Raw genomic sequence first — 18,042 nt, forward strand, 5'->3', positions numbered from 1 at the left:
TAAGGGTTAAAAAATAAAAAAGTACACCCCGTTACACACTGGAGTTCACATAGTTTTATAGAGCAAGAATCTTTTACATCCTTACAATTCAATGAACCGTTTTGCATTCAATCCAATTATATAAAAGTTGTTTTGAATGTCGACTGTCATTTTTAGAGGAACATTATTTTATTTCTATTTTTAGGTTTTAAAATAAAGAAAAACATAAAGCTTTTGCAAAAAGAGGATGGACTTATTTGATCATATTTTGTGGGAAATTATGTAAACAAAACAAACAAATCAATGTACATTTCAGTACATTACTGATACTTTTGTGGAAATTATGCAAAAATACACCCAGTCACACCCGTCCATCCATTTTATTTTGCTAACTAAAGCAAAGTTTGTAGAAGAAAAATCTTATTTTCATTGCTGGGAATAAACTTAAAACATTTTATAGACTTTAAAAATGTAAAGTAATAAGCCCAAACAGTTAAATGACTGCAAACGTTAAGCCAAATGTAAAATATTACGTTATATTTATTGTTCTCCAGGTAAAAAATAAATAATTTACAATGAATATTTTGTGACTGCGACATAAGTGTAAGTGTTGAACGTTTTCAAATGCTGGTATTCTACATATTTTAGATATTTTCTTGGTTCTGCACACCTGAATGAAATAATAAATCCTGATCAGGCCTCTGCAGAACCTGACGACATGCAGAGGAAATCCCAGCATTTGAATCAACTGTTCTGGAGCAGAAAGTTCCCAAAACCTCTACTGAGGTAGGAGCAGCACTACTTCAACATGTTTTACTCAAGTAAACGTAAAACGTAGTCGTCCAAGGAATGACTCGGGTATTTTGCAAAAGGTGCACAAGTAACTGGTCAAAGCATCAACCATTTAATATTTAAAAATTAAATCATCCGACTGTCCAAAATGTAAAGTTAAGTGGAATTTTTTATATTTTAAGGACAAAAATGACAATAATTTATATAAGTAAGAAAAAATAACAAAATCAGGCAAAATAAATGTTTCCAAATTAGTTTCTTTCAATAAAAAAACTTATGAAATCTGAACTAACACTGCGGGTGTGTGCCTGTTTCTGGTGAATTTTTGGTTAAAACTTGTTTGTTTTTTATTCAATTGGTAGAAAATCCAGAAATTTTATACAAGTAAGAGAAGAGATACTTCATAATAAAATTACTCAAAGAACAGCGTAGTAAAAATAGTCCTAAAATAAATGTTTTCATGAGTTACTCAGGTAAATGTAACTAGTTACCACCCAGCGCTGGATGCAGGACTGGAGTTTGACTCCTTGAACTTCTGGCTCACATTTTGTTGCTGCTTCTCATTTTTATTCGTTTATTTCTGGTTTGAAAGCAATCTGCCAGACAGCCAAGGAAAACTGAGATAATTACAACTAAAATAAAATTAGGAGTTGGTTCAACAGGAAACAAAACACGGTTTTATATTTTGGGATCAAATGATCAACTGACTTTGATTGTATTTTCCTTTAATTAGTATCACATTTTGACTGTAGGAAGCTAATTTGAGGAGAAATTGAATTTATATGAAGTGAACTTAGACATGAATAGACCAAGTTTAGGTGAAATTTGCTGTATTTTGGTGTTTTATAAGCAGAACTGAACCTCACTCCACTGCCTCCTGTGCATTTTAGAGTTTATTTTATTTTCCCTTTAAATGTTTGAACGATCTTTCTCCAGAAAATCCCTCTGAGCTTCTTCAACCTTACTTGCCTTTTTTGGCCCCTCTGGTCAAGATTTGACCTAGTTTGTTTGTAGATTTTATGTTTAACGTTTGGTCTTTTTGTGTTATATATGTTTGTAGCTTAAAACTGCTGCTTTAAAGAACTTTATAAATACATTTTTAAAAGCCTTTAGCCTCCAACAGCAGGGAAAGTTTCCTTTCAATCAGTTACGCAAAGAACAAAAACATTACGTGGAAAAGCATCCCAAATGAACCGATGAAAGTATAGCACAATGTTTACTTGTAGCCAAGCAAGAAACTTTTAATCAAGTATTGTAATTCCTTTGCTTAAGTGGATTGTCTGCACGCATCTACCACCACTGTTCTTTTTACCTTTGAACTTGTCAAGTCCTTTCTTTTCTCCAAGGCGCATCTCGCAGGAAAGTAACAGAGAAGGGGGGAGCAGAGGGGGTAGCAGAGAAAGAATAGCAGAGTATGAAAGAGAGAGGGAGCGACAGAGAGAAAGGGAGCGCAAAGTCTTGTCAACCGGAAATAAAACAAGCTGGCACCCTCCCCATCCCCAAGCCCCTACTCCCACCCCAAAGTCATATACTTCCTCCTCACTCTCTCTGTTTTCCTCCCCTCAGCCTCTCCCGCCTCCATCTCTCCCTTCCTCTGCATGGAGATATATTTAAACCCGGCTTCTGCTCGGCTCGGCGCTGTGCATACCGTCATACCTGCGTCACCGCATGCACCTCGCGTCGGGCCGTGTGCGTCCGTCGGCAGGCTGGAGTTCCTGGATGGGGATCCTTTAGGCCCTGATGGCGCCTTTTGTTTGCTGTGTCTGTTACTGCGTCTTCACAAGCTGCTGAATATCTGAGTCCAGTTGGACAAAAGACTCTAAAAAAAAAGCAGAACAGGTTAACAAATCCAACAACGCATCACGTTTCCTTTCTCTAATGTTTCAAAACAAACATATATGATCGGATAAAAGGTTTATTGTCCCTCCAGGTGATAATTTGCATGACATAAAGAAATAAACAGCAATAATGAAATTGCACACAGAACAGCTCTGGAAAAATTAAGAGACCACTTCAAATGATCAGCTTCTCTGATTTTACTGTTTATTGGTTTATATCTGAGTAAAACGAACATTGTTCTTATATTCTATAAACTACTGACAACGTCTCCGAAAGCAAAAATGTTGTATTTATTTGCAGAAAATGGTCAAAATAAGGAAAAACATGCAGAGCTTTCAGACCTTAAATAATGCAAAGAAAACAGGTTGATATTCATTTAGAAACAACAAAACTAATGTTTTCACTCAGGAAGAGTTCAGAAACAAATATGTAGTGAAATAACCAGGAGGTTTTCAATGCTGAATACCACCACAGTTTGTTTAGGGTTATCTCAAATTATTAATGAGATAATAACAATCTTCATGTTCATTTATTTAATGGGGATAAATGAACATTTATACCTTTCTGTGTTAAATTTAATTTCCATATATTAACAGGCTGAAGGCCTGTAATGGCGATGAACAGGCTTGTTACCTTCAACCGTAGATATAAGACGATTAAATGTAACACATTTAATTTACCTTTTATTTTTTCTCACATTACAGCCACAGAATTATTTGGTGGTATGCATTTAAATTCAGCTTCCTTTACTCTGATACCACTAAATAAAATGAATCGTAATCAGTCAGAACTTATTTTCAGTGAAAACGTCTCACGACTGGAATAAAACACCAGATTATTTTCTACTAACTTAAATGTCTGCTTTCTAGATAATCAACCACTGATCATTTGATTCTAATTTATATTCTGTTTCAATGTATTGTTAATGCCCACCACACTTTTCAGATTCTTGAAAGCTTTTAAAAACCATCAGTTGTGTTTGTATGTAGGAGTTGAAGATACTTTTCACTGTTTCTGCTGAAGCTGCAGCTGAAACGTCGTTTTTAAGGTGAAATCAGAAACAGACTCTTTTTAAAACCCTCTAACGAACCGTTTACGCTCTTCGTCACAGTCTGGATCTCATGAAAAGGCACCACCACACCTGTATTAAATTTTAATAACGCTCCAATTCAACACAGTTCAACTCAAATTTTTAATTTACAGCAAATTCGAACGAAAATCCTTCTCTTCATCGGACATATCTCATTATGATATTTATGTTTCTAATCAGATTTTGGTGATCAAATGAAAACATGTCTAACAGAAATAATAAAACTATTTAAGCCTGCAGTCAAAGATAAGAGCAAATCAAACACATATTTGAAGATATTCTTTAAATTTCCAATGTAAGCGAATAAAATCAGGTGTTGTTGTTTCTGTTTCGCTGCTGCTGAACGTGTTTGGACTCAGAGTCCAGCTCTCTGTTCGCTCTCAGTGGATGTAGGTCATTACTGTTAAAACTGGCCGTGTTTTCCTCCCCTAACGTCAGACACGGGCTTCAGGTTCTGGTCAGGCTGGAAGACAAATGATTTTTACCTTCAAGCAAGTTTCCCAAAACTAATCGACAGATTTTTCTCTAAAAACTCTTAATAATCACCTGCTGGTGTAGATTTCCAGACTTCTTGTCCTTGGTTTTGAAGATTTTTTATTGTATGAGCACAAAGCAGAAAAATCTTCTTTTTCTATCAGCAGTAATAGACTTTTATTAAACCGTGTCCTAATAAAGCCTTTATCCAAACTGCAGTGTTATAATAAAACACCTTAGATTGCTTCTGTCTTATTTCTTAGATGCTTTGTTGATATTTTTGATGTTTCCTCAAAGCTTCAGAGCTTAAATATGTTTTAATTATCTAACACTAACGATTTGTTGCCACTGTGTAAAATAAAAAAAGTTTTTTGGTTTGGTAATCTCAAATCATGTGAAATTATTTGGATTATGTATTCTGATTGTGAAACAAATATAAAGTAATTTATATTCTGCAAGCAAAATGTTACATGTTTCAATTAATTGATCAGAAATATTTTTAAATGATTCGTCTTTTTTTTGTTGCTTTTTTAAAAAAAATATTGCTTTATTGTAAGATTTCAGGTTATGGGTGAGATAAAGGCACATTTAATTTATTTCTGAAAATATTTAAAGTACATACTGATTCTCACCACATCGAATTATTCACAGAAATATTGAAATATATTGATATAAAATATATTAAGATAATAAAGAAAACACAACATGTTCATACTTTAAAACAGGCCAAAAAAAATGAGAAAAATTCCCATAAATGAACCAATAATTAAAGATGTGACCCGGTTCAACACAGTCTGGTCTGGAAATACCTCCCTGCTGATTTTACTGGGTATCTATGTGTAATTTATGGCTAAAATTGAACCCCATCATCTATTTATCATCCCCTATCTTTCCATTATCTGTGCTTTATGCTCCTCTCTCCCAGCCTTCCCCCTCCTCCTCTCGCTGGCATTAAGTTCAAACTTGACACTGATGTTGACTCACTTTGTCACCCCTCGGTGGCTCCCTCTCCCTTCCTCTCTTCCTCTTCCTCTCTCTCCCCATCGCTCGGAGGACACGAGCGCCCGCAGACGCATTTCTCTCCAGAGCCCCCCCTCCTTCCTCCATCCCTCCGTCCCTCTCCTTCCTCTTTCACTCTATCTCACCCTGTCCAACTCTCTTCATCTTTCTCCCTGCACTCTCCTTTGCAACACACACTCACACACACACACAGCGTTGTCAACAAAGCCGGACGTTGGGGGAATAAAGGTCCGCCGAGGAGGAGAGGAACTCTCAGGACGACTGCGTCCGTCTCTCTGGTCAACTTGGTGAGTTGGTGAAAATTAATCTTTTAAATGCTTCATGCTGTATAATTTTCTTAACCCAGTTCTCAAATTTGTGAAATTGTTGAATTTAAATGAATCCAAATTGACCTTTGACACTTTTTCGCTTCAGTCGCACTCTTATATAATGTAAAAAACAATTTATTTTGCAACAACTATGTGATTGTGCATTATGCATCCTAACTTGCAGCCTTTTCTTGCTTGTACAACATTGATTTTAAAGCTTTCCAACTCATGCAGTGGCTCTATTTCTGCACATCTGCAGCGAAAGTTTATTTGTCTCATATAAATTCCTACTTTTATGGGGGTTTTTTGCTCATTTTTGAGTGCATTCAAGCTTGAGTTCTGCAAAAAACGGAGCTAAAAGCAAGTCAAATGTCACGGCTCTCTGAGTGGGTTCTAATGTACCTCCTCTCCCCATGGTATACTAGCATTGCAATGTATAACACACACACGTTACGACAGCGAGCATGTAACTAACTCCATTTATGTCTGTCATCATGAGGCTAATTCGTCACAATGCCAACCATGTGTGAACTCATGCGATACGAACCCCTCCTTTCTTCCTCCTTCTTCTTCTTCTGCTTCGTTTTTCTGCCGTTTCAAAACGGATCCAAGGAGGCGGAGAGGAGTAAACGGGGGCGATCACACGCAGAGGACGGGGGTTCCTTTATTTCTCTCCATGCTGGTCTGGACGTCCGTAGTATGTATGAGAAGTTAACCATGCTGAACCTGCAGAGCGGCTCCAACTGGAGCGGGCCCAACAACTGGTACCATGACCCCACCGGCGTTCAGACGCAACACAGCGCAGGTGAGGAGACGCCGAGCATGGAAGCATGTCAGCTGGTTGAGGTCAGCTCTGTTGAATTTTAAAGCAGATTAACTTTTGCAGCCAGCAAATCTTAGCCTGTAGTTTGTGACATGGGAGATGTGGCTCACCACCCAGGGCGCCAAGGCCTGGGGGGCTACAGCGTGCATCTAGGAGTGAAAGAAGTTGCCTTTCATTTACATCCAGAATAAGTTTTCTGCTGGCTATTTGCATGATTAGTCAATGATTGAGCGCCTATTTTGTTATATACGGTTCCATTGCTGGGGAAAGGTTATTTTTATGCAGTTTGTGCAACATTTAAATCTAAAATATTAAATATAAAATATTTAAACTGGTCAAACCTGAAGGGGACTGTTCCACAGAAATCAGACATGCTTAAAAACAAAAGGTTTAGATTGTTTACATTTTTATTCTGTTAGTAAAAACATAAAAATGTAACGTTTTCAATATTTTGGGGGGCATTTATTGCTATCTTGAAGGCCAGCCTGAAGATTGGAAAATACAAACTTGGACCAAATTATTTTATGCTGCTTACGCATTGATCTGCGACCATATTAAGAAAAAATAAATACAATTAAAATGATGACAATAATGTCATAAACTTACACAAATAAAGTTAGAATATGACAAGAATAAAGTAATAATAATTTGAGAATAAAGTTTAGGAATAAAGTTGAAATAATAAGACAGTAAAGTCATAGTATTATGTAAATAAAGCCAGATTATGATTTTAATCTCATAATTTTCCGACTTTATTCTTGTATTTGTATTTATTTTTTATTTTCTAGTGTGGCTCTAATAATCGGTCCTCTTGATCTGCCTCTGTTCATGTAAAACTATGGAAAATTCTTTTAGCTAAGCACAAGATATTACATTAAAAAATATCAGAGTTATTTTAGCTGTTAAAGTGGATGGCTGACTCAGATAAGATACACTGTAAAACCTTTTTTTTTTTTTTTTTAAATAAAATTGGCTCAGTATGTGTGACAGGGGGGCCAGAAAGCGAGGCTCGCCCAGGGCTTCATTTATTTAGCAACCGCCCCTGCTGCTAACATGCTGCAGCCCTAAAAAGCGACATTTCTTTTAAATAAACTTCTTCGTGTGTGTGTTTTTCCTCTGCTTGCTGGAAGTGTCCGAGGGCTGCATGCTGGACACAGAGGGCAGCATGGGGGGAGAGGCGGCGGGAGGAGGCGCTGGCAGAGGAGGAGGTGGAGGAGTCCCCGTGGAGCGGGACGAAGGCGAGGAGTCTCAGCTGAGGCTGCAACTCAAGAGGAAGCTGCAGAGGAACCGGACCAGCTTCACGCAGGAGCAGATCGAGGCTCTGGAGAAAGGTCAGAGCGTTAACGCACGCAAAGCTCAAACCAGCGCCATGACGCAGCAGCAGCAGCAGCAGCAGCAAACTGGTTTACAGCTTCCTGATTAAGCACAGCACCACAAACAAAATCAGTTTGCATATTTTGACAGGTCGTGATCTTTATTGGCGCCTCCGGCGGCCAAACAACTCCACTTCCGGGTGCAAATCATCCATTATCTTATATCTTATCTAAATATTCCCGCTCCGTTCCAAAAAGGCCCATAGCGGCGAAAAGCAGCAGAAAATGCGTCGTTGCTGCAGAGGGATGCGGCCCCCGGATCAGGGAGCCACCGCTGACTGGATGTGGCTGCGCAGGGCCCCGGGGCCAAATGAGGAGGCAGTGTCCACTGTGCGCCCGAGCAGAAACCAATCACTGCGGTCAGTCTGTGCAGATGACAGTAATGAGGTACACTGACCTCAGTGCGCAGCGCGTTAACACAGATCCCAGTTAAAACGAAGCCAATTACAGCAATTTCTCACACAGGTTTAATTTAAACTCTGGTGGTGATATATTTATGAGAAATACACCGATCCGATATTAATATATGTATCGGGACTGATATTGAAAAGAATTCAGAGAATGTAGCCGATCCATAATAGCAGAACTATTCAGTCTAAATCTACTTTTTATTTGAGATTATATTTATAATTTCTAACTGCACTTTCTGAACAATTGGAATGGTTTGTTGCAGTTTATTTTGACATGTCTATTGTTTTTGTCAGATTCATTTTATTTATTGGTGTTTATTTTACATTGGCTGTTTTACTCCTAATTGAACTGACTGTACAAAATAAAGTTGTTTTTACGTTTGACGCAGCTTGCAATATGACAGGGCGCTGTGCTGGTGCAGAGTTGTCAAATAAACTTGTAATTCAGTAGATTTATGTCTGTGTTTAAAACAAAAATGCTCAAAGTAAATTCAGCTGTTTGTATTGTATCAACATCAGCCGATACTAGACCTCAGATATCGATATCAGTATCGGAAGTGAAAAAAGTGAAACGTTGCATATATTGGTTTTACCTAATGCTATATCTTACTTTTGGAATTTCACTTTTTCTACACAAAAAATGTAACCTGAAATATTTTCAAACTTATCCTCCTTGTAAGGGAAGAAAATGTCCTTCTGTTCAGCCAGCTGACGAGCAGTGCTCAGTAATAGGTATCACAGCCTTGCTCTAGTTTTATAGTAGTTTTAAAACAGCTTCCTTGTAACTGAATGCATTATTTGTCTGCGTTAAACAAAACAAAAAAAAAGCAAAATCACTTTCTGCCCCATCCTGCAAGAGATTATGAATAATTTGTGTTTTTTTATTTATTTCGGAAGTGAATACAAGGATGTATTCACTGTATTCACGTCCGATACAGATATCTGAGGTTTCGTATTGGCCGATACATATCTCATACAGAAAAACAGATTTGAAAAGACTTAAAATGCTTCTCTTTTTTTTAAACAGAGACATAAAGGTACTAAATTACAAATCTATTTGATAAATCAGCACAAGTACAATAATAAAGAAACTGACAAAAATAATAGGTTGACTACAAACTCTAGTTATTAGTCAATTTTTTTGAAAGAAAACAAAAAAATGTGTTTGTTATATCGTTCAGAACAGATGGCAGCTATTACAGAAAAATGCAACATTTTTACTCTGTAAACCATGACTGTTTGTGTTTTTGGCGACAGAAACGCCCAAATCGTTTTTTACATGTTTGACCAAGATAGTCAACCTATCGATTGACTATCTTGACTATTGTGCACTGTGACCACCAGTGCACAGCAACAGGTGGGGAAGGGGCACAGTGCGTTGATGTAGCCTGAGAAACTCATTAAGAAAACTTTAGACTGTTGCTGGTTTTGAAACTTCACGGCAAAAAACGAAATATTACCAAGTATAGTTTATAGTGCAAATATCTTACTTTAATTAAGACAAAACTATCTTATAAGTAACTTTTTAACAGGATATGGTAGCTTGTGAGTCAATAATTTGGGAAAATTGATTTTAAAAATGTACTGGATCCACTGGCAGAATATTTTACTTATCATAAGACATTTTTCTTATTTCATAAGCAGTACGTTTTCATCATCATTAAGGAATTATTTACGTACAACAAGCTTGTTTGTCTCGCTGAAAAGTTATTTGTTAAGATTTTCTTTTTGCAGTGTTGGAACATGTCTACTTATTCTCTAAGTGTTTACAGCAGTTTAGGTTTTAAGTGATCAGTTTTGAAGTGTGAAGTTGGGAGCTTTCTGTGGAACTAGACCTGGAAACCTGGGGATCGGGACGTTGACTCAACCTGCTGCTGACAGGGTGCGGCTTGTTCGCGTTTTGACTTGTCAACAACAGAAATGTCAGCAGTTTGTCCGCTTTAAATTAACCGTCTGCTGAGCAATAATGATCTGAAACCTAAAGTCTAACTGCAGCGTCGAAGGACAGAGTTCACTCATACCCAGATTTAGTTTCTAATTTGGTACACTGCAAAAACACAAAATCTTATTAGGCATTTTTAGTCTAGTTTCTAGTATATATATCTTAGCTTTGTCTTTTTTTCAAGTGTACTAACTTAAAAGTAACTTTCAAGAAAAAACTACTTATTTTATGTGAATATCTCCTTAATATTGATTAATTAGTATTTGTTCATTGGCAGATTATTTCACTTTTAACAAGATATTTTGTGAAACAATCTTTCAGTGTAACTAGTACGTTTTCATCAATAATAAGAAATTATTGATTTGTAATTGATTTTTGTCTCATTTCAAATGAACTAATATATTTGCACCAGAAACTGGACCAAAATTGCTTGGTAATGTTTTGTGTTTTTTGCTGTGTAACTCTGGTTTATCTCATCAGATTCAACCTGAAACCAGTTTTGATGAGATTAAAATCAAAGTGGACTTCTCTGCTGTTTAGTTTAAAGCAGCTCTGCTTTGAAATAAAATGCTAAGGCAGCTTCTCAACTCGCATCCTTTCAGTTGAACTTTGTGCGTGTTCCACGTGGATGAATAATTTACACAAAGTGCAACAGATAAATATTTCAAAACGGGTTGTAAGCATAGGAGCTTAACTTCCTGGATTTAAGGTTCCTCTAAAACATAATTAGTAATGCTAATACTCGACATAGAGCACAGTCTGTTAAAATTAGCCTCTTTTTTATGTAAAATTTTAGTTCTGATGAACTTTTTCTGAAGCTTCAGGGCAAACTGCTCTCTAATAGTCCTGTGTTTTCCCTATCGTGATGCGTGTTTGACGTTATGTAATATCCTCCACAGAGTTTGAAAGGACACATTACCCAGATGTTTTCGCGAGGGAGAGGCTGGCGAACAAGATCGATTTACCTGAGGCCCGGATACAGGTGAGCAAATCAGGACGGATTCCAGCAGATGACCTGAAGAGCGGACTGGAGTCTGAGATCAAAGTCAGAATTCTGAGAAAAAAATTAATTCTGACATTAAAATAAAATTCTGAGAAAAAAATTAATTCTGACATTAAAGTGAAATTCTGAGAAAAAAAAATCATAATTCTGAGATCAGAAGTCAGAATTTTGAGGTTAAAGTCAGAATTCCAACTGTTTTCTCATAATTTTTGATTTATTTATTTTTTCTCAGTATTCTGACTTTAGTCTCAGAAGGTTAAAGTCAGAATTCTGAGGACAAAGTGAATTTGTTTTGGTCTGGAGTCTGACTGGAGTCTGACTGGCAGGTGTGGTTCTCCAACCGGAGAGCCAAGTGGAGGAGGGAGGAGAAGCTGCGCAACCAGAGGAGGTCGGGCAGCGTCACCTCCTGCTCACAGAGCCAGGCGCCGCTCAGCACCTCCTTCAACACGTCCGTCTACCATCAGCAGCACGGCAGCAGCTCAGGTAAAGGCCCGACCATCGCATTGGAGCAGCAGGCTGCGTCTGCTGCACATGATTTAAACATCCGAAGACTGGAATATTTCAGTAGTTTATAATTACAATCCTCACAGCGGCTCCTGCAAAGCATCAGGGTTTCTCCATTTAAGTGCAAACGTATTAAATATTCCCACATCGAGATGGTTTCAGTGAATCTAAGTGTGTGTGTGTGTGTGTGTGTGTGCTCACCACCATCTCTGTCTCTGCAGGGTCCATGTTGAGTCAAACGGAGCCGTCGCTGCCCAGCTACAGCTCGCTGTCTGTCTTCTCATCTGGAGTCCAGGTTAGACATTCAACGCTCGTCGTTCATCAACACCTTCCAGACTACGTCACAGTCTGAGCCGCGTCTCTGTCTACGGAAGAAGATTGGGGCCAAAAAAAGAAAAAGAAAAGAATGATGAGATTCAAGTCAGAATTCTGACCTTCTTCTCAGAACTCAGATTTTTTTTCCTCAAAATTCTGACTTTAATATTCTGAGATTAAAGTCAGAATTCTGAGAATAACAGAATTTTGAAATTAACGTGACAAATTAAAGTTAGAATTCAGAGAAAGAAGTCAGAATTATATATTTTTTTAAACTTTTGGTGACCCTAATCCTCTTCCATACTCTCGTTGCGGGGAAACCCTTATCTGTAATTTAAAGTTTCTGTCTCTCCTGATTTGCTCCACCTGATGCATTTTTGATCCTTTGGGTTCTAATGCAGATATTTTTGACTTATTTTAAGCCAGTTCTTTATTTGGATATTAAGTGTGTAGAACGTTGAACATTCTCTTACAGTGAGTGGAACGTTGTTCCAAATGTTCCTGAAAAAAAATGTCTGCACAATAATATAAAAATAATGTTTGATTCTGCTTAAATATGAAAAAAGAAAGGTGGAAATCCTACTTTTCAGTGTAATACAGTACATACATGTAGATTAGACATAAATAATCATTTCCATGCAATTATTTAAGTATAACACACCTGACATAATGTTAGGGATGATTTAGAGTCCAGCTGATCTACACTCTGTTTTACACACCTTTAGCTCCTCCTAGTGGTGAAACTCCAGCATAGCTTCATCTGTTTGCAACTGTCTTGATCAATGTTGTTCAACTTTTTGCCTTGGCGGCCAAAACTGACAAATCTAAACTATTAGTGTGTCACAAAATTTATTGAATTAAAAATGCAAAATTAGTTTACTGTGATTTGATTTATTATTATTTTTCTTTCGGTTTTACCTGCTCAAAAATAAACAAAACTTTTTATGAAATCTGTGTGTAATTAAAACTGCAGTATGTAACTTTGATAAAACAATATTTTATTTTACATATTTATTAAAACTGTCACCATGCTGTGACAGTTTGTTATGAGAGATAATCTATGAAAAGTTCTGCTTTGTGCCCATGTTATTTAGAAATAACCAATCAGAGCCAGGAGGAGGGTCTTAGTGCTGTCAATCACCCTCCGTGTGGCTACGCTGCAGCTAGCATAGCATGTTGTGAATGCTAAGTCTAGTTAGCATGGCTACCAATGACAGAGGATAAATGGTTTTCCTGTAAAGGTAAGTTGTTTCTCCACCATTACCACATTACGCAGGGAGAACAGAGGATTGATTGATAGCACTAAGCCCCGCCTCCTGGCTCTGATTGGTTATTTTTGGTTAGTATTGCCGCATTTCTTCAACTGGCAATAACAGCTCAGGGAGGAGGTGGAAGATGTGGATCGTTTCACAGATTATCTGTCAAATAAACTGTCACAACATAATGACAGTTTCAACAAAACATATTTTTATTCTAAAAGTTAAATACTGCAGCTTTAAAGATCCAAAATATGAAAAGGGGCTTATTGAAAGAACAACTGATCATTTCCAAATTGTTTGGGTCATCAATTGTTTTTTACTCTTATTGACTTGAGGTCAGGTGCAAACAAAATCATTTCAAGGGCTACAAATGGCTCCCGAACCCCACTTTGAACCCCCCTGGTCTTGGTGCTACGTTCTCTAAAGCTGATTGTTTTCCTCTCTTGCCTCCCTCTCAGTCCATTCCTCCCCAGTCGGCCTCCTCGTACTCCTGCATGTTGCCTCCGTCGCCCTCTGCGCCGCGCAGCTTCGACTCGTCGGCGTACTCCTCCCCTCACCTGCAGACTCCGTCCTCAGCCAGCTCCAACACAGGTGGGTGTTTGGTGGAAACGTCTCATTTTTATCTTCCAGCTGCCTCTGTGTTCGCTAAGATCAGAACCGTGGTGTTTCCCTCTCCTCTCCCGCTCAGGGCTCATATCACCCGGGGTTTCGGTGCCAGTCCAGGTCCCAGGAACTGAGCCACAAAGCATGAGTCAGAACCTGGGGCAGTACTGGGCCAGATTACAGTGAGCTCCAGGCGAATGCTGATGGACAGAAGAAGAAGAAGAAAAGAGGAGGAAGAGGAGGAAGGGCATGTAAAGGTCTTGTCAACGAAACAAGATTAGCATCCATGTTTTAAGGCAGCGCAGGTCGGAGCTGTAGAGGAGCCTTGGAGGGTTGAAGACCCCGAAATGCATTAAATGTTTACAGAATCAACCAAAAGTAGCTTTGGTTGCACTTCACAGTACTCTGCTGGTTCCGGTTCCGTTGGGTTCCGTTCGTTTCTGAACGGTCAGGAGGCACGGCTTCACCAATTTACAGGAGAGCCGAAAAAACAGGACCGAAGCAGTAATCACACCCTTTGAATTTTTCAGATTTGGTCTCAATACTATGATGGAGTAACGAGGCCAAGCTAAGAAAATCAAACAACATTACAGTTATAATATTACAGTAGTAAACACGTACAAGAATTAAAAAATAGACTTGAAATAATGCAAGAATAAAGTTATATTTTGAGAATAGTTGTAATATTATAACTTTATTCTTATATGATTTAATTCTCATAATTTTATTTATTTATTCTTTGTCGTACATTTAGCCATAAAGTTTTTTATGTTTTACTGGGATTTTATGTGATAAACCAAAACAACTATTGCATGATTGTGAAGTGGAAGAAAATCCTCCATTTTTGGTCTGCACCTGTATTCAGTCCCCCTTTACTCTGATACCACTCAATAAAAACCGGAAAGCACAATTGCCTTCATCAAAGTAGTATGAAGAGAAGATTTAAAATTCAAATGTTTTACATTTCAAAATCTGTAAAGTGTGGCGGGCATTTGTATTTAGTCTCTCTGAGTCGACTTTGTAGAACCTACTTGTGTTGCAGTCAGGTTTTGTGGTGCATCTTTTTCAAGTTTCTAGAGAAATAACTCAAGCAAGCATTTACTAACTTTAATTTAGTAGTCTTGTTTGAAATTCTCAATTTTTTTTGCATCTGGCCTTTGAGTAGGCCATTCTCATACATGATGTTTATGGCTGTTTTAAGTTTCCAGTGTTTTTCAGGTTGTTTTTTTCCAGAATTCTCCAACATCCATCCCCCACAGCATCATGCTGCCAACACCATGTTTTGCAGGGTTAATTCTTCTCCATGCATATGGGGAAATTCATAAAGCAGCGCCATCTCCTCCGTTATTTACAAATTTTGTTTTATTTTTTGCACTGGATACATGAACCAAATTGCACTACAGACAATTGGGTTGCAGATTGTGCACACATTGTGCTTTTGTTTTAAATATTTTTTAATTAAATCACATTTCTCAAGGATAGTTGTTGATGGTTGATGGGTCAGGATTTTGTTTCTAAAACGTTTTCTACACCATCACATCTACGTATTTTTGATCCAGTTTCTAGTACAAATATCTTAATATATTTGAAATAAGACAAGATTAACTCATAAGTAACTTTTCAGCAAAATATAAAGACTTGTTTTAAGCCAATAATTCTTTGATATAAACGGACAAAAATGTCATAAGTTAAATAATCTGACAATTGAACTATTACTTTTCCATCAATATTAAGGAACCAATCAAGTTGGTATGTCTTGTCGAAAAATTACTTGCAAGTTAGTTTTGTCTTATTTCAACTAGACAAAAATTACTGGGTAAGATTTTGTTTTTGCAGTGATTTTTGTTCCTATTCACAGTTATGCAATACCTTGTGTTGGTCTCCCAGATAATCCATCCATCCATTGTCTGTAACCGTAAGGAACTGGAGAATTAACATTTTCAAGAATTAATTCAAAACTCAAGGTTTTGATTTTTATTTTTAGAAAAACTGCTAATCATTTTGATACATTTGAATCTGAGAAAAGTGCAAAGCTGTGCCGCACACACAAATAATTCATCCCAGGTAAATACCAGCATATTTCAGGTGTATTGTGAAATGCAACCACTGTCTCTTGTTACTTGAGCAGCTTAACCATATTGTGATAAACTAGCTTGTTCCCTAAGCTGTGAGACTACTGTGAAGATTTTAGACAATCACTTGTACTTAAAACTTTAAAAATCTACCATAAAAAGTGTAAATCCTGCCTATCCTGACTGCATTGAGGCTGCATATTTTTGTACAGACATCTGTGGGGGAACAACGTAACTGTGGAAGACTGTAAAGCGTTATTAGAGGAAAGAATGTAGCATGATCTGGGCTCCAATCATCCTTAAAGCACAAGACAATTGATCAAAAATAACAATTTTGCCATTCTGTTATAGGTTTAGCCCTGAAACATAGAATCTGCAGCAAATTTCTTCTATATTTGATATTAATTTGGGGAATATGTTTATCCAGTCAGTTAATAAAACAGTAGCAGCTTGTAAAGCGATTAAAAACTGATTCACAAAGTCTTTTAAACTGTTTTATACATCACTAATGACACTTTTTTCCAGCGAGGGACAATCAGAAATTCCTGCACCTCATACTAAAATGCTAGCACTTCAAAGAGACAATCAGAGGTGGGGGAGAAAATGTAGAACTACTACAGACTTGAACCTGCTGTGCATGACCAAAAGATGGCGCTATAGAGACAATCAGCTACTCAGAAACAAATCAAATATTGTACAGAAGCCTTTATTGTACTTTTACAGAGATGTAGGCTCTGCTCACGTTTTTCCTCTGGTTCTGTTGATGCAACTCATATGAAATGTCCTTAAAATCTCCTATTTATTTGTGTCTTCACTTGTTCTCACGGGTTATTTGTGTTGAGGTTTCATTGTTGTCATGTGTTGTGTTAGTACTCTATAGTTACCAAGAGTCAACCCCTTTTTGTGAAGGCCTTGAATCCCTTTAATGAAAATAAAATGGTGTGTCATACACTTATGTGCATTTGTGGTATATTTTACTCAGCACAAGTCGTAACAGATGAGTAAATATTAAAATTGTTTCTAAGATAGAATAAAAAAATTTGATCTTACCTGAATATGTGTTTTGTTTAATGTTCATCCATTGCTTTTGCTGCAATCAAAACCAGTGTGCTCTCTCTGCAAAGACAAATCATTACAAAAACGAAAAAACATTTCAAAGTAAAACTTAGGTTTGCGTTCACACTGTAGCCTGAAGTGACCCAATTCCGACTTTTTGTCAAATCGAATTTTTGTGCCATGTTCGTTCATATTTCCAAATATGTGACCAAGCGACCTGTAGGTGATCTCCAGTGTGAACTGCAAACGACCTGAAAGTGTCCGGCATGCGCAGTAGAGGCGGCAATAACGTCACAAATAGAGAGCGTGCTCAGCGTTTTGCCAACCGTCACAAAAAAGAAGAAGAAGAAGAACTGAGTGTTTGCGGAAGTAAACATGGATGTTAATGGTGTAGCATATCTTACGATTTTTTAAGTTGTCATCCAACCGGAGCTAACACACTAAGAACTTAAACCTCGTCGTCGTCCGCCATGGTTGTTGTTTTTATTTCAGATGTTCTTCAAATTCAGATGGAGGAAGAGGATTTTTACGGTTCAAAACAAAGCAAAATGGATCAGGAGTACGCTAATGCCCTGAGTACGAGGTATCTCAAAAAATATGCGTATATTTAGGATCTGATCCGCATTATCTTGGTAAAAAAAGACTTCTCTTATAATCTTGAGGATTTATCCGGCATCGAGGCGACTGACATAACGAATTATCTGGAGCTGCAGACCTCATATTATAGGACGAGCCAATGAAAGTTTTCAAAAACCTGGAGCATAACAATTATTTTGTTTTAGGTCGGGTCAAGCATGTAGGATCAAAAGAAGCACTATATGGCTGTTGACTTGTTTCTGCCGGGTGAATAGTGAGTTGTGCTATTTTAAGTATTTAGTCAAACGATGCTAACAGCAAACTAACCCATGTTATGTGAATGAGCTTGGATCTCCTGCAAAATTATTTATTCAGCTTCTGTAAACCCAAATTCATGCTGGAGTTGTAAGTTAATGTTGAGTCATTGTAGGACTCTGGATTCGGGTCCAATGTAGCTCAACTATTCTCAGCTACATCTACAGATCTACAGAAACCTCTGTGTTCGTGTCTGTCCACGAATATATTCCTGAACTATAAATAAAGTTCGTGGCCAGATGTGGGGGAATAGTCACAGCTCACTGTGGGTAGGTTATATTTAATTTAT

General features: G+C 37.5%; 1 protein-coding gene and 1 long non-coding RNA gene across 3 annotated transcripts; one reads left to right on the forward strand and one right to left on the reverse strand.

The window, feature by feature from the left end:
• The first annotated feature begins 4,958 nt into the window (after nucleotides 1-4,958).
• Nucleotides 4,959-13,947, forward strand: pax10 (paired box 10). 2 transcript variants are annotated; one of them, XM_028035587.1, is made up of 8 exons: nucleotides 4,959-5,481; nucleotides 6,115-6,307; nucleotides 7,456-7,656; nucleotides 10,950-11,032; nucleotides 11,380-11,536; nucleotides 11,779-11,852; nucleotides 13,590-13,722; nucleotides 13,820-13,947. In XM_028035587.1, exons 1-8 carry the CDS (start codon nucleotides 5,083-5,085, stop codon nucleotides 13,918-13,920), a joined length of 1,341 nt encoding a protein of 446 aa, XP_027891388.1. In that variant the 5' UTR covers nucleotides 4,959-5,082; the 3' UTR covers nucleotides 13,921-13,947. The 2 variants fall into 2 exon arrangements, with proteins under 2 accessions (XP_027891388.1, XP_027891397.1); XM_028035596.1 differs by having other exon boundaries at nucleotides 5,408-6,307.
• LOC114155655 (uncharacterized) lies at nucleotides 7,663-16,855 on the reverse strand. The gene is made up of 3 exons (XR_003597802.1): nucleotides 15,273-16,855; nucleotides 10,746-10,748; nucleotides 7,663-10,172 (listed from the first exon to the last, which is right to left on the reverse strand). It is a non-coding gene; the product is annotated as an uncharacterized LOC114155655 (long non-coding RNA).
• Between the last annotated feature and the right edge of the window lie 1,187 nt (nucleotides 16,856-18,042).

The sequence above is a fragment of the Xiphophorus couchianus genome, chromosome 2 (assembly GCF_001444195.1).
Source record: "Xiphophorus couchianus chromosome 2, X_couchianus-1.0, whole genome shotgun sequence".
NCBI classification, from domain to species: Eukaryota; Metazoa; Chordata; class Actinopteri; order Cyprinodontiformes; family Poeciliidae; genus Xiphophorus; species Xiphophorus couchianus.

What these genes read in the sequence shown, in the direction of transcription:
- pax10 (XM_028035587.1), top strand. Translation starts at nt 5,083, where the DNA reads ATGCTCCTCTCTCCCAGCCTTCCCCCTCCTCCTCTCGCTGGCATTAAG. An exon ending in CCGTCTCTCTGGTCAACTTG is followed by an intron (nt 5,482 to 6,114) that starts GTGAGTTGGTGA and finishes AACGGATCCAAG; the next exon opens with GAGGCGGAGAGGAGTAAACG. An exon ending in TCAGACGCAACACAGCGCAG is followed by an intron (nt 6,308 to 7,455) that starts GTGAGGAGACGC and finishes GCTTGCTGGAAG; the next exon opens with TGTCCGAGGGCTGCATGCTG.